Source organism: Micrasema longulum, unplaced genomic scaffold, assembly GCF_059751315.1.
Source record: "Micrasema longulum isolate JH-2025_06_02 unplaced genomic scaffold, ASM5975131v1 h1tg002195l, whole genome shotgun sequence".
Classification (NCBI taxonomy): Eukaryota; Metazoa; Arthropoda; class Insecta; order Trichoptera; family Brachycentridae; genus Micrasema; species Micrasema longulum.
In genome coordinates, this window is record NW_028279359.1 from 268,646 (window position 1) to 292,883 (window position 24,238).

The 24,238-nt window shown below is 34.9% G+C and overlaps 2 protein-coding genes across 3 annotated transcripts; one reads left to right on the top strand and one right to left on the bottom strand.

Moving 5' to 3' along the window:
• Positions 1–755: 755 nt before the first annotated feature.
• LOC148272768 (abasic site processing protein HMCES) lies at positions 756–11,412 on the top strand. Of its 2 annotated transcripts, XM_088239592.1 has the most exons (5): positions 756–1,031; positions 1,111–1,357; positions 7,644–7,823; positions 8,228–8,410; positions 11,148–11,412. In XM_088239592.1, exons 1-5 carry the CDS (start codon positions 1,012–1,014, stop codon positions 11,361–11,363), a joined length of 846 nt encoding a protein of 281 aa, XP_088095718.1. In that variant the 5' UTR covers positions 756–1,011; the 3' UTR covers positions 11,364–11,412. The 2 variants fall into 2 exon arrangements, with proteins under 2 accessions (XP_088095718.1, XP_088095719.1); XM_088239593.1 differs by lacking the exon at positions 7,644–7,823.
• Positions 11,081–22,982, bottom strand: LOC148272769 (uncharacterized). Its single transcript, XM_088239591.1, has 6 exons — positions 22,595–22,982; positions 20,760–20,930; positions 17,556–18,254; positions 16,251–16,479; positions 12,078–12,216; positions 11,081–11,343 (listed from the first exon to the last, which is right to left on the bottom strand). The coding sequence occupies exons 1-5, from the start codon at positions 22,721–22,723 to the stop codon at positions 12,140–12,142; spliced, it is 1,305 nt and encodes a 434-aa protein (XP_088095717.1). The 5' UTR covers positions 22,724–22,982; the 3' UTR covers positions 11,081–11,343; positions 12,078–12,139.
• Positions 22,983–24,238: the final 1,256 nt, after the last annotated feature.

Sequence of the window (24,238 nt, forward strand, 5' to 3'; positions counted from 1 at the left end):
TAAATAGCATGATAAATAATAAATAAATAAAAATAACAGTTCTGGAATATTTTCCATATTTACACCGGTGAAATTCAAATATGTGATTGCGCAGCAGAATTATACGTCGCGAAACGTAAATATTTTGACATTTAATATTAGGTTTTCACGGATGTTCCATTGTGATCACGTATACGATAAACAACCATGGTGAGAAATTGTTATCACGTCGCTTATGAGCACGTCGATAGTTATTTGTGATTTATTTATTTTATTTATTTAAATCTTAAAGTAGGGCACACATATCATACATATTGTTATGTGTGTTCTAATAATAACATTACAAATATATTTAATTTATAAATTGTTTATCACATATGTCTTGACCATTATTTTAAATTTTGATATGTTTTTTTCTTCATAAATATTTTTTTCCATTTCGTAATACTTTTTAATTGCTTTAAATAAAATTGAATTTTGTGACTTTGCCTTTTTCCTAAATGGAAGTCTAATTTTGTTCTTTTCTCTAGTATTGTGATCGTGTTCATGCTGGTTCCGATCAATTTTTTTCCAAAATTCTGATTTTTTATTAGAGTTTATAATTTTATGAACAAATATCATTGTATTGTAAAATATTCTTTATTGGGATACAGCAAAGGCTGCCTGCCTGTAACAAATAATAATAATTAGATGAAAAAGATATTTGTGAAATTAATTATCAATTCCCTATGCTAATGCGAATTATTTCGTGAGCTTTTCATAATAATAGCGCATGCGCGATATAGCAATAAATAATAACGCGCAATATTTGAAGTCGCTGTCAGTTGTCAATGTTGTCAAATATTTACGTCAAAATATCGTCAACATTGCTTTATCTGAAAAACCTATACAGAAAAATAGTGAACGACAAATCAGATCAACAATATTTTTCGGAAATTGCAAGCAACAGGAACTCGCTAAGTGACGTTTAATAAAATCTCGATTCCACAATCATTTTTAAGAAACGAATTACAGTATACAATTGGTGTTATCATGTGCGGCCGCACGCGATTGTTCGTATATTTTCTTTCGTATGTCGTGATGACAAAATATGATTATCGGATCCCCGAGTATCTCAAGTTTATTTTCCAGATCCCTTTGCGCCGCGGATGTCCAGCGCGCTTGTTCTTATAAAAGGTGTCACGACGGTACCGGCGCCGACGAGATCCCGGAATGGGCGGAAGAGTACAACTTCGGAAAGGAGTTCACTCCTTCGCATAATATTGCCCCGACGGAAATAACGCCGGTTATAGTTTCGGCCGCCAATTTCGGGGCGGGAGACAGCGATGAACGAATGATCAAGCCCATGATGTGGGGAATGGTCCCTCCGTGGCACCGAGTAAGAAAATCTCTCATTTTCCATCTGTTGATTTCCGTGAAGCGAGAGCTGACGTAGAGAAGTAGGAAAAAAACATTCGCCCAAAACAGCAAAATACTGAGTTTTGAGAATAGGTGTCTCGGAAGAATCTCGGGTGTGCGGTGGTTTGGCCTTGTAAGGAATGAAGTGATAAGGGAATGGACGCAGCAAACTCCGATGCAAAATCCAAATTTGCGATGGGAGACACAGGTTTAGTCCCTGGTATCTAGATTAAGAAAACTGTGTCATGTCTTTAGCTGACTCAGGAACATCCTGGACGTTGGCACTCTCAAAAATGTCTACTTTGCGCTTTTCCAATGGGTGGCTGCCAATGGCATAATTGGCGGGGAGGTTGCTCGACAATTGTCACGAACCCCCTAATCAAGACTCAAAAGCTAATTCTTAGAGTTATGCTTCGGTGTCCTCCGACTTACCCATCTGAACCATTATTTCAATTAATAAAGGTACTTGATATTCCACAAATTTTTATCAAGAAAGTATCGACAAATTTCTGGCCAGGGGACTACGGAAGGGGATCCCAACAAAATGCCCGTACGAGGTTTTCGCATAACCTAAACTACTAAATACCGAGAACACGTACGATGTTTGCTCAAAGACATGTTTTCATATATTGCTCTGAGAGTGTTCAACGTCTTGGATGAACATATTAAGTTCTCCAAAACAACGTCTATATTTAAGATGAAGATCCATAATTGGATTTTATCGAGGGGTATCACTGTATAAGATTGCTTCGGGAATAAATATATAATATCAATGCTGTCTTCATTGTTATTCATATACGTAAATATGTATATCATCTTTGAATAAACTTAATAGTGATACTTAATTATTTGCAAATATATATTTTAACTATTGCTAATCGAAGCATAAAATTATTAATATTATGTTTATTAAATTACAAATTCTACCATATACAGGGTGTTTATTAAACCCTGTCACATCCGAAACCACGATAATCAGTATGAGTAAGAAGACATGTTGGCACATTAAAATAAATTTTTAGAACTAATAAATTTAAAAAAAAATATCAAAAAAAGCAAATGGTTCCTTACTTCTGCAGGGGAGAAACGTGAAGGGGGAGGGGGGAGTCTGATACACTGCCGACCGTGCGGCCACGCCCTCCTCGCTTCTCCCTTGTAGAAGTTAGCAACCATTTGTTTTTTTAAATAGTTTGTTTGAAAAAAAAAATTTGTTCTAAATATTTTTTAAATATGCTAATATGTCTTCTTGCCCATAATGATCATCGTGGTTTCGTATGTGACAGAGTTTAAAGAACACGCTGTAGATGTGTTACTATTATTACTTTATTGTTTTATTTTGTATTTATTTATACTATCAATTAATTACCGAATTTAATTGTAAAATTATTATAAATTGAAGACCTGTAATAAAATTGGGCCTAAGCACCAGAAAAGTGAAAAAAAGTTACAAGGGTTTAAAGATATACTCAGTTTTTTTGGTATACAGCATATATTTTTTAATTCTTTAAAATGTGTACAAATGTGTAAGAAATAAGTTTAGTGAAAATTATATAGTAAAATATTATTTTAAAAGGGTATAAAATAACAAAGTAATTGAGAAGGCCTTAACACCAACTGCTATTTCATTAGTCAGGCCTAAGTGCCTAACGTAAAAACATAAAATAGGGCCTATCACCAACATCCATTAAAATTTCTGATTTTTAATTCAAGGATGCGTAAAACTAATTATTTTGAACAAAAAAAACATCATTTATAATGTAGGTATGTAAATTAAAAATAATAATTATTAATCAATGGAAAAAGATATCTATCATAACTCTCTACTGGAAAAGATTTTTGTAGATTGTTTGTGTTCTTCAGAAGGCATATACTCGATCATGTTGAGTAAATCTTTTTTTTTTCGTCCGTGATCCGGCTTTGGTAATCTAATTGGCGTAGTTTATAGGTTTTTATATCGCCAATTAATTTATTTATTTTTAAATTTAATTAATTTATTACTTGTCTTAGCTCGTGAATAGTGGCTTTCTTGTCGTGGAAACAATTTAACATGCCCAATGACTTGGTTTTCGTCTTCAAGATCGAATTTTCGATATTTTTTCTTATTACCCCTTTTTCGGTGAGGATAGTCTCTCCGCGTTTTTTTCTCTATTAGTAGGACTCGAATACCTTAATACTTACTCCAAATATATCAATAAAAGTGGCACGACAGACATTGACTACTTGACCATTGTCATTAGGGACAGTGTAATAAACAGTACACTGCCTTTTGCTTTCTGATGGGTTTTTGTATTTCCCATTTTTCCGTCTTTTAATGTTTGAAATATGGAATAATCCCATTAAATATGCACTTTGCTTCAACCAGTCACCTGCTTCGTAAAATTATTTATGCAACTGCAGTTTTTGATCATAAAGAAGACTTTTACAGTCATTCTGGCACTTGCAAGTGAACTGAAAAAAAAAGTCAACTTTACGGAGGACTGTCAAAAATAACCCTAAATGCAATACTACAAATTATTTACCTGGGTGAATATGTATTTCACTTTTGACATTTCGAAAAGCCGTATTTTTATCGCTTTCTTGCCAAAAAATAAATATTCACCCACCTGTCTGATAATTTCGCAGGAGTAATTAGGAAAATGCCCAATGTTTCTTGTAAATTAATCTATAAAGCTATTAATCTTCTAAATTATTTATGAAATACATACTAAATTATACATGAATTTTAGTTAAAACGTTTGAATAAAATTTGTAAAATTTGGTATAACGGGGTCAATTTAGCACTTATTACAGCAATAAATATAGAAAAATCCTTTTAAAATCTCAGAATAAATAAGGAAAAGTATCATGCAAATGAACATAAAATACTCCGCTATTCTTAAAACTTTAGTAATTCACTCAAAGATTGTATTTTAAGCCGATATTTTTCTATACTAAAATAATTGAAATATCAGACGCCGTGCAATTCGAAAAAGAAATTCGCCGACAATTATTTGGAATTCCCCATACAAACATAAATTTTTTGACAGCCGGTTCTTCATTTAAAAAATGGCAGAAAATATCACTCACTATTTGGTGATCGTGTTGACTCGATTTCTCCTCCCAGGCTACGTGCTTTGACCCCTGTGCACCTCAGACATCGTTTGCACATCCCTAGATTCTGAACGCTAGTTAAAACTTATCAAAAATTTGTCAAAACAGATTTTTAAAAACAAATCGGCTTACCGAAGTATTCGGAGGACTTATTGCTGGTACAATCACATTTTTAGTAGAACAATATTGTTTCCCTTGGGCTTTTAACTTTTTATTTTCACTTAACTTATTAAAACCACTTATTTTCCGCTTTGTTGTAAAAGGCGTATCCGGATCACAAGTCTCGCGTCCAGCCATTTTGTATGAAATGCTTAGCGCTGCGATTAATCACGTAGGCCCTTATATGCGTTAATGGGTATTGTACTTAGGCTCCATCCCATATACATGACTTCAGATTGATATAAAATATTTTTTTCTAGTACATAAGTTCTAATTTGTGTTATTGGCGTAGGCATATAGAACATTTCCTCATACTCAACGTCATTTTTTATTTTTTGGTATTTAAGCCCTATTTTATTACAGGTCTTCAATTATTAATTACATATTGCTATGTATTATTAAATAACTTTTCTGCATTCCATTTCTTGACATGTATAAATTTTTATTATTATTTTGTATATTGTTACGAATAACAAAACCTAACATTTGCATAGCCTTATCGAAGATAATTTCATAGTGATGTGAGAAAGTTAACTTAGTATCAAAAGTAACACCTAGGTTTTTAATAGAATGAACTTGTTCAATGGCTACATTATTAATCAAATAATTTGACACAACAGATTTTCTGGATCGATTAAAGGAGATATGGTAGCATTGTTTAATATTTAAAAACAGTTTATTGAGTTCGCATCATTCAGTTAGCTTGTCTATATTTTTTGCAGTATGTTAACATCGTTTAAATCTTAAATAATTCTAAAAAGTTTTAAGTTGTCAGCATAAAGAACATAATTGACATTGTGGATAAAAGACGGTAAATCATTTATGTACAGTATTATTTATGTATGGTAGTTATCCGTGGCTCTATCCCACTGGGTTCCTCTTGGGTATGCTTGGGACCAATAGTTTGCAACTTAGAAGGGAAGGGTCTACACTGACCCATTTTTTCAGACTGTTAAGGGGTTTCATCTATAACTCAGCCATTTTAGAGAGTATCAATTTTTATGTTCCTGATGGCTATCTCCGACAGCGTCAGTACAGACTGTTTTACCTCCCGGTTTCCAGAACCAACCTGCTTCTGGTCATGCCGATTGGAAGAGCAGTCAAGCAGCTGAACATTATCACTTTGGAGATCGACATCTTTCTATGTTTAAGAGGCAAATACTCTTGCTATTAGAGAGTATTATACCTTAATAATGTCGAACCATTGCTCAAAGGTTCTTGGTTTGATATAAAGTTCCAATTCAACGTCTTAAATCCTTTGTTATGTTACTTTGTGAATAAATAATTTGAATTTGAATTTGAATTTTGGCGCGATTCTTGCATAATTTAAATAAAAGAATGATATTTTTTATCAGCAATGTTTTGATTATGTCCAAATGTTTATAGACAAGCTGGATTTTCTCCCTTGGGGGTTATTTAGATCTAAATTTTGTTGCAACAGAGAGAGAAAACATTTTTGAGAAGAGTTATGGAAGCTTAGGCATTTACAGGGCTTATTTATTTATTCCTATTTTTTTCCATTATAAACTATGATTAATAATAAAAATAATGTGACCTCACTGGGGTTACCCGTGCCGAGGACACTTAAAAATATACTTTTTTTAAAAATATTTTTACATTTGAGAATAAACAAAGAAGACTAGAATAAACAGAGATAATCAACAAAATGTTCAGACAGTTTTAAACACTGTGTATTTATGTTTATAATTGATTTATGTACATCTATATTATTTATATTACAAAACTAAAACATAACATACGCTATACATTTGTGGAGTAGTTGATTCAATATTGGTTTGGGCGAAGGAGAGAATCCATTTTACGTCTACCTAGCTCCACTATCCATTTTTTATAGCCTTTTAAACATTTTCTTGTTACTAATTGTTTTAATAGATAGTGGAAGTAGGTTATAGATTTTCATTGAATAATTCTCAAAATCCCTTTGTCCGAAAGTGGCCTGTTATTTGCTGGTTTAAGAGGTCACTTTACACACTGTGTAACATCCACCATTCTTCTGTGTTTAAACATCCACATTTCCCCAACTCTTCCATATCTTGACCTTGGTGAAGTAAAAAAGCTGAAACCTTTATAATGTGGGTTATTTAGAAATGTCTCGTGGTGTAATGGTCAGTGCATTCGCCTGCCATGCAAGAGGTCTCGGGTTCGATTCCCGATATGGTTGATTTGAAATATTATTTAAAAAGGGTGTTTTTACACTAGAATATTTCATAGTCCCTGGACTGGTACCTGAAGCGTAAGACTGATCACCTTACCTTCATGTAACAAAAATGATCAAGATACGCTGTGATTGGTGTATCAATACAGTGCCCTATGCACCATTAGGTGCGGAAAGGGAATGACGACGATAGATTTAGAAATGCCTTTACTTCCATATTCCCTTCTCAAAAATGTTTTCCCTTTCTGTTGCAACAACGCCTGTCTACACACATTTGGACATACTCAAAACATTGTTGATTAAACTAACCGGTATAAGAAGTATAAAAATTTGAAAAGCGTTTTCCTTCAGGCATTGCTTAGCAGGTGAAATAGTTCAGCCAGATGAATCTCACCCACGTCAATAAAGGTTTCAGCTCTTTGACTTCACAAACATTAACAGATGGAAGAGTTGAGGATATGTATAAACATAGGCAGAATGGTGAATATTACTCGGTGTATAATGTGGCCGCTTAAACCAGCCAATGACAAATCATAAGCCCTGTACATACCTTGAGTTCCATATTCCCTTCTCAAAAATGTTTTTTTTGTTTAAAAAAGAATGGGTTTAGGACTGGATTTCATATACCTATAATTTTGGCGTGATTCCTACATTATTTAAATTACATTTTAAAATATGAGCTTGTTTATCAGTTAGAAAGAATAAACTTTAATTGGCTCTTCTGTAAGGTTGGCTACATGTCGCTTAGGAACTTTTTCGTTTCCACTGTCGATATGATTTGTATCTGCCAAAAACTGCCTGGGATTATTGTGATCATCAAATAAATAAACAATACTTTCAGGGTAGCTATAAGAAACATGGATTGTCAACAAACAATTGTAGATTGGAAGGAATAAAGTCATCCAAGTTGTTCGGGGGAGCTTTAAGAGAGGGAAATAGGTGTGTGATCGTAGCTGAAGGATTCTACGAATGGCAGACTGCAAACTCTTCCAAACAACCCTATTACATTTATCATCCTGAGGTAAGAACGTAGTTTAACGGTTTCAGCCTGACCATTCTATATGAGTATTAAAGTACCAAATAGACGCGCAAGATTATATTGCTCAGTTAAGATTTTGAACGTTTCAATCGAGTCACTACGCTGCCTCCGCTTTTACAGTGAACTTAACCCGAGCTCCCTTGAGCGGTCCTCATACGATTACCACCATTTTAGTTGCTCTTCTCTGGATTTTCTCTAACAACTCTATGTCTTTTTAAAAATAGGTACTCCAGATTTGGTAGGCATACTCCAGGAGTGGACGAACATATGTTATAAATTATAAATTTTGAGGAACAAATCTTGGGTGATGTGAGCGAATGTTTTCCTTATTATTGTTTTTTATATCCGCAATTATTGTTTTTTATAATTATCTTTTAATTTTAAAGATCGACAATTCTGGTTCTCCTCTCTTGCGAATGGCCGGAGTGTATTCCTCGTGGAGTGAGGATGCAGAGCAGCCGGGTTCCCTGTACTCGTACTCCATCATCACACAGGACTCGGGAAAGGGTTGCTTGGACTGGCTACACCATCGCATGCCAGCTATACTTCGCACAGACCAGGAAGTTGCAGTTAGTAAATTATAATTTAAAAAAAATAATTTTGCATTCTTATAATGTATCCAAATATTTCGATTTCGGAGACCTATTTTTTAGTCCTAAAAAACCGTGTTAGAAAATGGGAAACAAGTTGTGGAAAAAGCGAGATTCGAACCTCGAATCTCGATCTGGGGTCTGGGACACTACCCACGGGACCACAACCTGTTTCACCATCCACCTAATGTGCATGGCTATGGTTTCGTGTATCTTGAAGTAATCGAGTAAAATTTAAAATATATATATATATTTCTCTCAGGCGAATGTGTGGTAAAACTATGTACGATAGATGCACAAATGTTGAGATCCGTACATTATGTAAGGCTGAGACAAGCATTATCGACAAAATCAAGAAAGGAGCTCTGCGCTGGTTTGGACATGTAGAACGAATGGACAGCGAGAGAACGGCTAAGAATATTTACAATGCGAATGTTGATGGATGCAGAAATAGAGGAAGACCGAGAAAGACATGGCATGACCAAATCCAACAAATACTTAAAGATGGACATGTCAAAAGTCGGAATAATCGGCGTGCGTGCATGAGAAGATGTATGAATGTAGAGGAAGCGAGATCTATATGCAAAGATAGAGTGTTGTGGCATTCTATCCTCTCTGCCTACCCTTACGCGGAAACGGCGTGATGGTTTGTTTGTTTGTTTGTTTATATATATATAGTCAGATAATTTATATAGCTCATCCAACTTTAAGGTGTCTACTGGAGTACGCCAAGGATCAGTACTCGGACCACTCCTCTATCTCCTGTACACTAAAGATATAGAGAATATTATCAAAGAATGTGGAATGTGGTCTTATTACTATGCAGATGATACACAGATTTATTTTTATTGTAAACCGAGCGAGAGAAATGTGCTTGTTGATTTGATTAATGGATGCATTGAGAAAATAGGAAACTGGATGGCTGAAAATACACTAACACTTAACTCATCTAAAACGGAACAACTATGGATGGCTTCAGCCAGACGACAGAATTCGATTCAGGATACGGCACTACCCGATGTAAGGAGTACCGCTTTACCCACCGTTAAACTACTGGGAGTCATCCTTAATTCTGACCTTTCTCTTGGCGCTCAAATTAGTAGAACGATAAGTTCATGCTTTTACCAGCTGAGACAGATTAAATGCATACGCAAAAATTTGCCAGTTGATGCCGCCCGTCAATTAATAAATGCGTTTGTAGTGTCTAGAGTTGATTATTGCAATGGTATCTACGCAGGCCTACCAATGAATAAAATGACTCGCTTACAGTCTGTATTGAATGTCGCAGCGAGACTTATTTTTGGAATCTCTAAGTTCAGTCATATTACTCCACTACTTCGGGAATTACACTGGCTTCGTTTACTACAGAGGGTGGAATACAAACTCTGTCGACTTATGTATAAGTCACTGCACAACTCTGCTCCAGAATATCTAAGGGAACTCTGCATCCCAGATGAACTAGTTGACAGACGTCTTATGCTTAGATCAGCTACATCAACGTCGAAAGGAAAAGTTATTATACCTCTACGCAAACAACGCACTAAATTTGGCGAACGCGCATTTGCGGTCGCAGGCCCTACGGCATGGAATGCTCTCCCAGCAGAGGTCCAAAACTGTGAGAGTGAAGTGATGTTTCGGAAGAAACTTAAAACCCACTTGTTCTCTAAATCATTTAAATAAATTCTTAGGATGTGGTGACAAAGTACATTATTTTTCTTAAATTAAAAAGTTAAAATTAAATTTATATCCTTATAAAATCACTTTGTAAAGCGCCCTTGTGGTATTATATTACAAAAATGGCACTATATAAGTTATCCATAATTATTATTATTATTATTAGCCCCATTTTTGTGAAAATCACCTCAAGGCCGCTGTTCAATAAATAAATATTCCTGCACGTCTTGCAGCTACAGAGCGCATGGACGGTAAGTAATCTAGCCCCCCATTCACAGTATGTTTTAATTTGACAATGAAGTTAAGTGTTTGAATGATGATAAAATAAATATATTAAAAAAACTCCTTTTTAAAATAGGAATTAGATTATAACAAGTCTTGCAGCTACTGAGCGCATGGACTGTTGAAATTCTAGACCCCATTTACAAAATTTGAGTATTTTAGGGTTGATAACATTTACTTTGGTGATCTTGCGTACCACATAACTATCAATTTTAATTTTTACAGGGTAAACTTAAAACTGTTCTGTCAATTTCTGTTAGTTAAAATATCACTGGAGTATTAGAATAATTATCATTACATTAAAATATTAATCATTTAAAACTAGACGCAAAAAAATTGAGGTTACGCGGTATTGCACTATCACCGATAATATGTTCCTTTATATCTATACAGGGTACTTGTAAGTAGACCCTATCTTTTCAGGACGTGATAGTAGGGTTCAGTAGAAACCAATTTGACTATCAGGTACCCTGGTCTAAAGCTAAGCCTCTTCGAGATATTTGAATTTTCCATTTTGCATTTTGAAAAAGTCGGTTTTGCATGTTGGTTTAATTAGTGTCCTGACGAAGAGACGGGTACGTATCGAAACCGGTAGACATAGAAAAGTCGGTTAGTATATACAAATATTAAAAAATATTCAATAAAATGTTTGACCACAAAGATAATTTAATATGAATAATACCAAATGCATTGTTTTTTTTTGTATAACTTTTTATTATGTATCCAACAAATTACATATAAGTGAATATCCGCATTTCAGGACTGGCTGGACACGGAGCGTGTCGGCCTCTCCCGGGCCGTGAGCCTCCTGGGGCCCGGCGGCGACCTGCGTTGGCACCCCGTGTCCTCTCTCGTCAACTCCTCCAGCCACAAGTCCCCGGCCTGCAGCCGCCCCGTACAGCTCCGGGCTACGCATGGGAATATGGACTCGTGGCTCCGGACGACCCCGGACAAAACTGGAAAGGATACAAATTGAAAATAAAAGACTTTTATAATTAATATTAATACATATGTTTAACCAAAAACGGGGTTTTTATAAGAATCTACTTTCTCTAAGAGGTTTCCACTCATTTATAGTATTTTCAGTATTTTAAAACCTTGCTTCTTTCATTATAAGACTTACATTTCTTCAAAATCAATGGACACGATCATAAACTGGATACGAAAATCGAAATGTCATTTCATCAAATTCTGGATTTGCATCCGTCTGCCTCTGAGGTACAGATATAAATTATCTTAAATCAATACCATTACTCAATGGGAAAAGGGAATAAAGAGGGAAGGAGGAGAGATTGAAGAAGAGAAAGGAGATGTTTCCTCAGACGTGATTCAAACAGAGATACTGTAGTAACATCTTCGATGGTGGATGGGAGATGATTCCACAGTCGAGCCGCATGGACCTATATGAGTTGGAGAAGAAAGAGGAATCGTGGATGGGTATTAGGAGGGTGCTTTGAAAATTAGAACAAGAGGTAAACCATGAACTGATAAGCGTTAACGGAGGTATATAGGTGCGTTAGGACTATGAAGTACAGTGAACAGAAGTGAGAGGGAGTGATAGTCTTTTCGCTGTCTAGGTACATAAATGAACCAAAATCAATACTAGTAGTATTCAATGGGAAAAGGGGCGAGTTTCTACTGCTGATTGTTAAATGAGATGGTCTGAATAACTGATTCCGAAGTCCCTTACCTGACATTCGGTATTAATTGATGAGGATAAGAAGAGATACAGAACGAAGATAGGCAATGTCTTCAGAAATCAGCTTGGCATCGAATTCTCGGGCGATGATGGAAGTATTCCTTAACAAACAGGAAGCACTCGTAGTCGTCTGAAAACAACAGCGGAATCAGAATGCGGAAAAAATAATTGGATGGGGAGGAGCCTATAATAATCACACTAAGCCTTTAGAAACCGTACAAAAACTAATTATTAAAATCATACTTCATAAAGATTCAACTTTTCACTCTAATCAATTATTTCAGGAAGCTGAACTTTTGAAGCTATGAGAAATCTATTGCCAGCGATGTCTAAAATATGTTTTTATGCGCCAGCATTTATTTCCTAAAAATTTTAATACATCTGGCCAAAGATTGAATAGTTTAAAGACTCATTTTTCATAGCTCCATAACTGTTCAATATGATGAAGTTATTAGAATTTGTTTCGATTTAAATTGATTGTTTTGCTGAAATTATGGATGAAAAAGCTTGTTATTTCAATAAATAGCATATGAACATATAAAAAGAAATAGTTTTGGAGAGGATGAATTCTCAATATAGGCCGGATAAATCATATCGAATTCTATGTAGGCTAGATAAATCATTAATTTGGTAATGTATCCAAAATAAAACAAGTTTATTGGATTGTAATTCTACTTTATTTTTTATAAAATATACAAAGGGTATATTGTGACGCGTTTCGTCTTGTTAGGACATTTTCAAACTAACTTAAATATTTACAAAGTTTACTTATATACTAAAAATAATTGCTATTTTATGTTTTTGGATTTCTATACAAACCAAAATAAGTAGAGTAATTAAAATTCAATTAGGGTATACTGAGTATATTAGAGGAATATTTTGGTTATATTGGGGAAAAACCTTCCATTATTTAAAAACATCTGTAGGTATGACTTTAAAATTAATGTAATAATTATAAAAATATTGATTTCATTTATACAGGTTTATTTTGAAAATTATTGTTAAAATTCTACATTGGTGTTTTACACAGGTTTCATTCATATTTAATGTCAACTAAGGTAAAATACATTCAGATTTTATAATATTATTTCGTTTTAATTCAATTTATTGGGAACATTACAAGTTTTTATATATTTAGTAGGTATATAGTAAAATAAAAATAAAATTATTATACTCGTACATAATATGGAATAACAAATTTACAATTACACGATTACAATTATAAATAATTTAGTTTTTGTTTTTGAAAATATTAAGTAATGGTGAATTAACTAGGTTTAACTGTTCATTTATAAGTATATTAGCGGGTTATTGTCATTTTTTATTATTTCTAGCTGTTCTAACAGATTAAGTCTACAGCCTTTATTTTCTATGTGTAATGGTTCAGGTTTGTTTTTGTTTGTTAAATTATGTTTGTTATTTATTAGATGTTTTGCGAATTGGGATTTTTCAGGTTTTTGTTTAATGAATGCACTTTTATGTTCTTTGAATCTAATATTAAAAGATCTGCCTGATTGACCGATATAAATGGCATCGCATTCCTCACATGTTAATTTGTAAATGCCACTTTTATCCAGAATATTTATATTCTCTTAACAATTTTTCAATTTTTTCCCTATGTTATTATTTGTTTTATAGGCAATGTTAATATTATTGTTTCTGAAGATTTTTCCGATTTTTTCTGAAATATTTCCAAGATACTCTATGCAGCTATATTTCTTGTCTAAGTTATTTAAATCTTTGGGGTAAATTGATTTTAAGTTATTTGTATGTATTTTCTTTTTTAAAATAGTATCTATAATTTTAGGGTTAAAACTATTATTTTTTGCTATCGTTTTTATTATATTTAATTCTTGATTTAATGACTCTGTATCTAGTGGGTAATTTATTAACCTATGCATCATGGAATGGTATGCTGCTAATAATACAGCTAGAAATAATAAAATAATAAAACAGCTAGAAATAATAAAAAATGACAATAACCCGCTAATATACTTATAAATGAACAGTTAAACCTAGTTAATTCACCTTTACTTAATATTTTCAAAAATAAAAACTAAATTATTTATAATTGTAATCGTGTAATTGTAAATTTGTTATTCCATATTATGTACGAGTATAATAATTTTATTTTTATTTTACTATATACCTACTAAATATATAAAACTTGTAATGTTCCCAATAAATTAAATTAAAACGAAATAATATTATAAAATCTGAATGTATTTTACCTTAGTTGACATTAAACATGAATGAAACCTGTGTAAAACACCAATGTAGAATTTTAACAATAATTTTCAAAATAAACCTGTATAAATGAAATCAATATTTTTATAATTATTACATTAATTTTAAAGTCATACCCTTACAGAAGTTTTTAAATAATGGAAAGTTTTCCCACAATATAACCAAAATATTCCTCTAATATACTCAGTATACCCTAATTGAATTTTAATTACTCTACTTATTTTGGTTTGTATAGAAATCCACAAACATAAAATAGCAATTATTTTTAGTATATAAGGAAACTTTGTAAATATTTAAGTTAGTTTGTTAGAAAATGTCCTAACAAGACGAAACGCGTCACAATATACCCTTTGTATATTTTATAAAAAATAAAGTAGAATTACAATCCAATAAACTTGTTTTATTTTGGATACATTACCAAATTAAATATGGAATTCTACCAATTGTCTGCATACACAATAAATAGATAAATCATATCGAATTGGTGCAATATAAGCTAAGAAAAGTAGCATAGATGATTGGCCTCGAGGGGAGACTACACTTACGGAGAAATGCAGTCAATGTTCAAAATCTCAAGTCTACAAAAACATAAAAATAACATAGACTGCATATTTATGTTTAATTGATGTACCATCGTTACTGGAACAAGTGGCATTCAATGATCCAATCCGCCGGTTGCGAAATAATAATGTGCTGTTCCTCGATCAACACAGCACAAATTATGGCTCGCATGCACCAATGTCCCGATTGTGTCGTATTGTAAACTCGAGACAAGATCTGGACTTTTTTGGTGTAAGTCTTTATAGATTTAAAAAATCACTAAGATAGACCAGATCTTGTCTTGGGGTAGTAATTTTTATTTTTTTGTCCTGGCTTTAATTTTATTTAGTAGTATTTTATTTTATTAGTACCTGTATTTATTATGAGAATTTGTCCGTCAATTAAGAAAACAAATGAATATCAATGAAATTCTTATTCTCTGACACAGTCAATATTGATGGTTTGGTCTGATTTGCGAATGGATTCTGTACATGCGAGCGGCATTTTTCTACGTGGACTGAAGCTATTTACCGGTGAAAGCACCGATGTCGCGGCGGGGCTGCCCTCTTACTACGACAATATGCCCTAACTCTCGGAACCCCCGTGACCCTCCGGGACACCGCCTTTTGGAAACCGCTGTTCTGGACCATCGATGTTATTTATATGACTTGTCTGTTGAGATTGGTCGCAGGATTCAAATGGCCAAAGAAGCAATGAACCGTTTGGAGAAGATTTGGCGAGATCGAGGTATATCAATAAACACAAAAAAGAGGTTGATAGAAGCCCTGATATTCTCCGTTTTCCTATATGAGGCTGAAACGTGGACAATGCGTGCATACGAGAGGAAGAGGATCGATGCATTCAAGATGTGGTGTTGGAGAAGGCTGCTGCGTGTGCCTCGGACAGCCACAAGGACGAATGCATCGATACTGGAAAAGCTCCATATTACAACTCGTCTATCAGTAGTGTGTTTGAGAAGGATACTGTGTTTCTTTGGACATATTGCTAGACGTGAGCCAGACAATCTAGAAAAGGCAATAATGTCTGGCCGTGTTGAAGGTAGGAGAAGCCGAGGTAGAATCTCATATAGATGGACTGACCAAATAAAGGTGGCTACGAGGCTAAAATTTGATGAGTCAGTTCGTCGGGCCGAGGACAGACTGGAGTGGAACAGACTAATCAGAATTGTTCATAGTGATCATGATTCTCAGCATTAAGGGACCTACTTAGATGAAGAAGAGAAGATATGACTTATCTATTTGTAGCGTTCATGGTGCAAGATACAATGTGTTTTTGTGATCAGGTCAAAAATTCTGATTTCGTAGATGCATAATTGTAGCAATTTCGTCACGATATTATATTGGAAAGACATGTCACCTGGATATTGGTTGATGTCCACCAGGCGGTAGAGTAAGTGGCGCCAGAGGGGTTTCAGTAGCCGCGATGGGAGGCGCGCCTTGCGCACGTAGCCGCGCAAGTGACGCAGCATGAGCGGCGCGGCGCGTGTCCGACAGCTCCGCACGAACTCCTCGGAGCAAATCGGGGACTCCAGGCACTGCTCGTCCTCCGAGTCGTAGCCGAACAGCTCTGTGTAATGATTCTTTATCTGTGGAAAAAGACTTCTGCGAGTGAAGCCTCACTCAGTTAATCAGAACTCTCTCGCTCCATTGACGCTTCTGTATAGAGTGAGATATACTGACAGTGGTAGGAAACAGTAAATGTAAATTCTAAAAATTGCAAAACTATTAAGAACAATGAATATTTCAATAAATATATACAGGTAAACATCGTTTTGCGCCCGTTCGATTTACGTCAATTCACAATTACGCCGGTTGGTGCCGGCGTGGGATTCCCCGGTTCGGCCGACACCGAATGACAGTAGTAAGACATTTTAAAAGGAATCAAAAATCTGAAGTCTGCTCGGGATGAAGAGACAACCGATTGTTTGAACGGCGTTTGGCGTAAACTTCTGCCTGGATTTATACAAGGTGCAAGTGTAGAAGAGGTAGATAACATTAACATAAACGAAGACATTATCAGGCTTACACGCGAATTTAAATTCGAAGATGTAACATCCGAAGACGTGACCGAACTGTTAGATATGCATGACCAACTACCTCAAATCAAGAATTAGAAGAGTTGATGGAGGTATTAGATCGCCCTCAATCGAAAATGACGGGAAAAGCCGAAAAACGGCCGATCTAACTCATATCCTTTCTTCTATAGAAAGGTTAACAGATGAGCTCTGTGAGATAGACGGGGATTTCAATCGAAGCTCTTACAGTATTGCACGTTTGATCGGGAGCATCGTTCTGCAGTACATTCACATCGTCCCTACCATGAAGAAATGAACTACAAAGGAATGTGGTCTATATAGAGACCACAGGACGCAGCCAAGTCAGTCGGCCCAACAAGTTCAGTGCTGTCAGTCAGTCCAGCTCGACGAAGTCACACAGTTCCAGCATGTAGTTCAAGTGCAACTCATCATCGCCACTACGCTCGCGCTACACAACCAAGTGCTGTATCTTATTTGCCATGTAATAAATACGCATTAAACAGCAACCTTGTGTCTTCTCTGTCAATCTCCAACTGGGGTAGGAGCTCTAACCAACCCTCAACAACCTATTCCTACAAATTTTAAGCAGCTTATAAGAATTTTTATTTAGAAAGCGTAGCTCATACCTTAGCATGAAGTTTGAAACTTTTTTCACAGATGAGATCGAGCTTCAGGCGGAGTTTCCTCTTCTGGTAGTAGAGTTCGCACGGCCATCGCGAGTACACGTACTTGCGCGGCGTGGGCCGACTGCTGGAGACCTGGTTACACCTCACGGGTTGCAGCATCTGCTCCACTCGGGCGTCTAGAGACAGGACAGGGGCCACAGCCGGGGCCGCCTCTTCCTGCCGACCGGCGGTCGTTTCATACTGGTTGATCTCCTCCATTATCATTTTGACCTGCTTATCGCAAATGAAGGTGTGGAATATGTCATCTTCGCTCTCCGGTTTATCAGTTTGGAATAGTTTCTCCATTTCCATCATGACATTGTCTTCGTCCGATGAGACACTCACCTTGACATTCTGATCACCGTTGGCTTCGATTATAATCTCTTTGTTTCCGAGATCAGAAAATAAAGTATCATTTATTTTTACCACATTTGATCGGTTGGAAGCGCTGGTATGTATGCTCTGTGGACTGGGCACGCGGGGATCGCTCAACTGTGTTTGCACATTATCGGTGGGTTTTCGCGTCGGTGCTGTGTGATGTGAAAGTGACGGACAGTCTTCTGTTTGCGTACCTTTACTCCTCGATTGTGACTTGATGCAAGATTCTTCGACTTCAGGAAGAAGATCTTTATTTGCCGTATATTTTTTTACCGATTTAATCTGTAAACATAAAAACACATTCTTAAAAAAAAATATTAAAAAATTCCAATAATCAATAAATAAACTAATCGGGGTTGGCAGAACTGGGTTGTGGGTTCCGTGGCTATTGTGGACTCACAGATGAGAGGCAAGTAGTTCTACCACAACTTAATTCCCATTTTACAACTCATTGCAAAAGAATGCAAATATTTAATTTTTCCAAAAAAAAAAAAATATCACAAAGTTAAACCAGTTTTGGATGAATAAAAAAAAAACATAAGGGTAAATAATAAACGTAAAATCTACAGAATAAGATGACTGTGAGTCACAAATACCATTCCATTGTGTTAAAATATCAAAACAAATATTCGGATGAGTTGCAAAAGCCGCTTTGACTCGTATGATTATCGCGATATGTGTTTTGGAAAATGTTTGTTCTTGTGATTAGCTTATAGTAGAATAAGCCTCTGTGGCGGGTTTTGTAACTTTGTGACACGATTGAAACATTAAGTTTTAAATTATGATTTTAGTATACAATTTATTCTACGTTTTCTATATTTTTATTTTTTTTTGTTTTTTTACAATAAACATAATAATAAAACAGAGTATTAAAAAATAAAGCATAATTACATATCAATGAAATACATATTAATAGAAAAATAGTAAACAAAAAATCCCACAAAGGCATGGCCTGAAAATGAAAACAATATATTTGTCTTAGATCTAAACGTTTAGCTTCTTGGAACAATTGGAAATTGGAAAGAGGGAAAAGTGCGATTTTTGTGAAGCATTATTTTTAATATAAATTTTTGAATAGTTTCTAATGGTTTAATATGATTGTTGTAAGTTCCCCCCATCCAATTATTCCATAGGAAAGCGATGACTGTACAAGTGCATAATATACCATTTTAATCGTATTTAGCTGGGCGTAAATACTTAGTCGCTTGAACACATAGGTTAAATATCTTAGTTTATTAACAATTACTTCAAGATGATTAGTCCATTTAAGTTGACAGTCAATGATTACTCCCAGGTATTTTATGCACCTTTCAGACTTCATGTTTTCGCAGTTATTTCATTATTACATATGTTATTAAATGACGGCATATATAATAATAAAGGGAATTTATCTTCGACCTTACCGTCAAGGTGAAGGTATGGCGTCTTTATCTTCCCGTCATAATCGAGGCCCTGGTGTAAAATAACTCGATACATTTGACATAACTAATCGCTGTCGGTACATATTTGGTCATTTTTTAGTAGTTTCGGCCATTTTGAAGAGATTAGTTCCAAAAAATGTCTCCCGGAGATCAGTTTTGCGTAGAACTGTCACCCGTTTTTTATTTTCAAATATATTTGTGGTTTGATTATAACGCAGGTTTTTCATTAATTTTTGAAAATATTGTACTGGAAAAATAACAAATTTTTGTATTGCAATTCCCCGACTTTTTTCTTAAAGAGTTCTAAAATAAATAAGAAAAGAAAATCGTTTTTAAGCTATAAATAACATAATTAAAAAAGAGAATGTTCAAAAACTCTACTAATCAGGGTTTAAAGGGTTAGTACTTAAAAGCAAGGCGTAAGGGATAAGATTTCTAGATTTGTTTTGTTGATACGTAACCACGACTCCGTTCTTATAACACGGGTAAACACTGCGCTTATATGCAGTAGGTACACACATACCTACATAGTGATACTTAGATGCAGAAATTTCAAATAACCAGTGACCGGTTTCGTCAGGACATCTTCGAGACTGGTGTCTTTATTATACAATTCAATTGTAGTTTTAAAAATATTTTATCATCAGCTGTAGACCAATTTAATTCGAACAATCACTGAGATAGAGCAGTATCTTAATCACAAATACCTATCGACGTGCTTAAAAACATGCTAAGCATTAAAGCGATCACAATAAACAATAATGAACATGCTTAAGTTATCGCAGTCATAAGTCAACGTGTGTGTAATCTGTAATCGGCATTTATTATAAAAAATTATACAATATACATATCGCATTTGCAAAATAGTAAGGAGTATCTAATACAAAAAAGTGAAAATTAAATTACAATTACTATGGCGACTGCTTTTCTTGACATTTGGCTTGCCAACCCCCGGCTAAATGCAACAAATAGTATGATAAATAATAAATAAATAAATAAAAACAACAGTTTTGTAAAAAAAAATATATTTACACCGGTGAAATTCAGCAGGATTATACGTCATGAAATGTCGATATTTTGACATTTAATATTAGATGTTCACGGATGTTCCACTGTGATCGCGAATACGATAAACACTATAGTGAGAAATTTTTATCACGTCGCTTATTAGCACGCCGATAGTTATTTGAGATTGAGCTACAGATCTTGTATTGAGGTAGTCATTATTACTTATTTTTTTGTTCTAGCTTTAATTTTCTTTAGTTGTATTTTATTTCATTTGTACCTGTATGTGTAATAATGAAATGTGTTTGCCATTGTTGAATGGACGGAATGAGTCCGTAAATAAATAAAATAGAGTCCCTACCATGGGCAGTATGGCTTCCCGGTATAGAGGCACCAGCATGGCTCTGCTGGCAGCCCTCAGCTCCACATCCCGGGCCGCTCTGACCACTTCCCTGGGAGCCCTCTCTCCGCACCAGCCGACATAGTTCTCGCAGAACAGGCGAATCATGTACTTCAGGTAACTCTTGCGGACCTAAGTATAATAGCAGTTTATTATTACCAGACTGCTAAAGCATAGAAGTACCAAACGCACTGTATCTTGATTAACTGTTACAATTCCCTCTTATACTTAATAAGGAAAACATTCGCTCACATCACCCAAGCTTTGTTCCTCAAAATTTATAAAACAGATGTTCGTCCACTGCTAGAGCATGCCTACTAAATCTGGAGTCCCTATTTTAAAAAAGACATAGAGTTGTTGGAGAAAGTCCAGAGAAGAGCAACTAAAATTGTAGATTCTCTAAGAAATAAATCATATAAGGACCACTTAAGGGAGCTCGGGTTACGTTCACTGGAAGAGCGGAGGCAGCGTGGTGACTCGATTGAAATGTTCAAAATCTTAACTGAGCAATATAATGTACCCAAGTTGAAATCAATGTTCACTATGAATGAAAACCGCCATCTCAGAGGTCATTCATTGAAACTCAAGACTACCTCCTTCTCATCCAACCCCAGGAAGAACATCCTGACAAACCGAGTCGTGGAGAAATGGAACGGCCTTCCCGAGAAAATGATTGGTGCTAGTTCAGTGAATGTTAACTAGATGCACACAGCAATGTATAATGTTTAATAACCATGTACAGTTGTACACTTGATATACACGCATCAGCTTAATAGCTGGTAGTGTATTATTAATGATAATTTTAATAATAATTCTAAAAGTCCTGGATCCCGTGTGTGATGGAGGAACCTGTAGAATCAGATGCCACGATGAGCTATACGACATTTATAGATCTCCCGGGCTCTCTGCACACATCTGACTGAATACGGTGAGATGGGACGGACATGTGCAGAGAATGCCATCGTTAGGGTTCCAGAAAGAAAGGAGGGTCTCAGATGGACACCGAGGAGGCAGAAGAAAGGTCGGTAGACCGAGGCTGCGATGGGAAGATGAGAGAGATGAAGAACTAAGATTTTATTGGCCTATGATTTTTTAATCTAAAAACTGGCGGCCTCCGTGGTGTAGTGGTCAAGACACTTGACTCACTCACGGAAGGTTCCGGGTTCGATTCCCGGTGAGAACACAAAAATTCAAATAAATTTCTCAAGCCTGGGTTGTTTTGTGATGTAATTTATTACTGTAATTGGGGCTCCTGGCCTGTTGTGGTGCAAAAAAATTGAGAATGGAAAACGAAATATACCAATTTCTCTATACTTATTTCCGAGCCGGTGTAGTCTGACGATTGGAGAATTTACAAAACAACTCTGTCTATCAAACGCCACAACAAAGGTAGACTGCAATCTTGCGCATCTATTTGGTACTTCGATACTTTTCAGTCTCGTTAAATAACAATTGAAGTTTAAAGTTTAAAAGGTTAAGTAAAAAGTTATAGTCAATCTGTTTAGCTGGAAAATTAAGTTTAAAGTTATATAAATAAAATCTGGTAAACCAATGCAGTGCCTTATGCACCATTAGATGCGGAAATGGAATGTGACGACGAAATAAAATCTTTATATTCAAGGGTCGGCACCAGAACTCCATGGTTAACTGTTTATTTAAAAACTAATTTTAATTTTAAATGAATTATTAAATAAATACAATGTAAACGAAATAATTTTCTTCATTATATTTTACGAAAGGGCGCGTTAAAAAATCAGAGGTGTGCCGGTTGAAAAATAATAGCAAGACTAACTTACAGAGGAAATTAAGAGATGAGGCTCACTATCACAGGAAGGGATTTCGATGCTTTGGTCCGCAGACAAAACATTTTCATCGCTATTACTATATTCCATATTTCCTTTAAAATATGAACACATAACCAACATGTGCGATTTTACAAATATTATGTATTTATAAAGCTTTTTTAATTGATTAAATAAAAAAATTCTGCAATAATAAGTCGGCTTTCATTTTCTACTCGTTTAAACGTCTGACAATCAAAAGTTATTTTACGATGTTTATTTTAAATGATATGTTTAAAAATAATAACAAAATAAAATCGTTTAGTTTGCAAAGATAATATTGGAATTAGGAATAAAACTTTGACTGACTTTGACGTCTGATCATTAAAAAAATAATAACCAGAGATAACTGAGCATAGATATCGAGTACATGAAAAGCGTGAATGATTAGAAATAGAAATTGGATGTTTGAAATTCAGAATGGATTGGCAATATCTAAATTTGACTTCTGAATGAGGGAAAAATTATTTGATATTTTACTCATGTTTTATATAACTTTTCCAATTACTTTTACCTCAACTATTTTTTATACAAAGTGCTTTTTTTTAGTTCAAACAATTTTTTTTATTTGTAAAAAAAAAGGTCTTTATTGTTACCATTGGTCTATTCTTCTTTTTTGGTTGGCCAGAACATCCGAGTTGAGAGGTGAAAAGGCCATTAGAAAACGAACGAAGAAAACGAATTCTTCTTCGTTGTTTTTTATGACGTTTTCACCTTTATACTGGGATGTTCTAACTAGTATCGATTTTTCGTTTTTCCGTTTATTTAGACATTTACAAAAGTGTAAATATTTGCAACTCAACAACACGGTTTATTTGATAAAATTGACAAATTTTATAATTATTATAAAATTTCGTTTACACGGGTCTGTTCAGAAAATAACGGGAATTTTTCAATTTTGCGGGTTTGGGTGATCCGATTATAATTTTTTTAAATTATGTTGGTATATATGCCCCTGAAGACGTGTTTAAAATGGATCAAAAAATTTGTATCAAATTTTGTGTAAAAAATTCAATCAAGTGTATCAAAGTGTGTGAAATTTTAATAAAGGCCTACGATGAGTCTGCTTTGAGTAAAACAAGAGTTAACGAGTGGTAAAAGCGTTTCCAAGATGGCCGTGAAGACGTTGAATATGATGAACGGCCCGGACGCCCCAGCACATCAACAACCAACGAAAACGTGGAAAAAGTTAATGAAATGGTTATGAACGATCGTTGAATCACAAGATGATATTGGCATATCGATTGGCTTATGTCATGAAATTTTTTCGAATGTTTTGGGTATGAAACGCGTGGCAGTAAAATTTGTTTTAAAATTGTTAAATTTATAACAAAAACAGCGGCGAATGGAAGTTGCTTAGGTGTGACTAAATGAAGTCAACGACGATGCAACATTACTGAAACGTGCTATAACAGGTAACAAAACATGGGTCTACAGACATGACGTCAAAACTAAGGCTTAATCGTCCTAGTGGAGGCATTTTGGATTGCCAATACGAAAATTGCCGAGCACACCAAACACGTCTAACCTTAGCAGCTGCCACGGACAAAATAAACAATGAATTGAATGAATACAGATATGGGGTAGAGGATTTCCATT